Below are 1,464 nucleotides of genomic sequence, written 5' to 3'. Positions count from 1 at the left end.
GTTTATCTAGTTTGTTGTGTGAAATAATCTATTGTTCAGGTAGGTGTTTATCTAGTTTGTTGTGTGTGTGAAATAATCTATTGTTCAGGTAGGTATTTGTCTAGTTTGTTGTATGTGTGAAATAATCTATTGTTCAGGTAGGTGTTTATCTAGTTTGTTGTGTGTGAAATTCTTAAGTAAGCTGTAGTACATTTCTGAAAAGTAAAACTTGACCATTTAAGTAGCTGTTAATAACATCTGACTTTTATTTGTTCTTTTTTACCTTTTGTTACCTTTTTATGTTTCTCTTAAACATACATGTAGAAGTAAATGTTGGTTTAAAATTTAATTTAATTTATGAATAATCATATCTTTATCAGTTAGGTTTTGTTTTATGAAATATTTAAAAGATGTAGTTTTCAATAGATATACTGAACTAATTTCACTGATTTGTAGTGGCAGAAAATAATGCGAGTAATTCGTATTAAGACTTTGATTAATTTTATAGAACTGAGCTTTGTTTGTTTTAGAGCATAACACCCTTGAATTTTCATTTTTACATATACACTTTCAGTTGTAAATTTTTTTTCCCCTGCAGGAACAGACTTTTTTGAGTTACATATTCACTCTCAGTCACTACATTGATTTGTTTTTTTCAGGAACTTATTCCTGAGTTACGTATTCACTCTCAGTCACTACATTGATTTGTTTTTTCATGAACTGATTCCTGAGTTACATATTTACTCTCAGTCACTAGATTGATTTGTTTTTTCAGGAACTTATTCCTGAGTTACATATTCACTCTCAGTCACTACATTGATTTGTTTTTTCAGGAACTTATTTCTGAGTTACATATTCACTCTCAGTCACTAGATTGATTTGTTTTTTCAGGAACTGATTCCTGAGTTACATATTCACTTTCAGTCACAAAGTTTTCACACATCAATGTATGCATCATCCTGGTTCTTAACACTCTTCACAGCTGCTCTTCCTCTGCAGTTAGCTTCAAGAGTGATGGATTTATTTCTCTCAGAAGTAAGTACAGTACAAATTGTACATTTTGTTATATGTGTATAAGTATGTGCATTCGATAATACACGAGATCAGAATCGTTGAGTAATGTGTTTGGTATTTTATATGCTTGCTTTAGCCAATATTTTAATCAAACGATGAAGGTACAGATGTTCTGTTGTGAGGTTAGGTATTAGTTTGTAAAGTTTGTTTCGTAATTTTTGTACAGTTTACACGTAATATATTTCTTTTACTACTCCAGACTAGCCTAATAAACGTTTCCTAACTGAACCTGTAGTTTTAGGTCATGCCGGAAGCCTATCGATGCTATTTTATTACACGAAGGAGTAAAGTTATTAAAATTTGGTGTTTCTCAAATATTCTACTGAATTGTTAACTGTCTCTCTCTTACAGTGTTACCTCTCTGTATAACTTTATACTATATATATCCAGTAAAGATCAAAGATTTGTAAC

General features: G+C 30.6%; 1 protein-coding gene across 1 annotated transcript in view; it reads left to right on the top strand.

The window, feature by feature from the left end:
* Window positions 1-1,464, top strand: part of LOC106469596 (ecotropic viral integration site 5 protein-like) — a 37,468-nt gene that overhangs the window by 30,388 nt on the left and 5,616 nt on the right. The window contains exon 5 of the mRNA XM_022398171.1: window positions 871-1,050. Coding sequence (XP_022253879.1) covers window positions 871-1,050 — 180 coding nt within the window. The remainder of the gene's footprint in view (window positions 1-870; window positions 1,051-1,464) is intronic.

The sequence above is a fragment of the Limulus polyphemus genome, unplaced genomic scaffold (genome assembly GCF_000517525.1).
Source record: "Limulus polyphemus unplaced genomic scaffold, Limulus_polyphemus-2.1.2 Scaffold3565, whole genome shotgun sequence".
Classification (NCBI taxonomy): Eukaryota; Metazoa; Arthropoda; class Merostomata; order Xiphosura; family Limulidae; genus Limulus; species Limulus polyphemus.
Note: the sequence above shows the minus strand (reverse complement) of the source record. Positions and strands in the feature narration are given on the sequence as shown.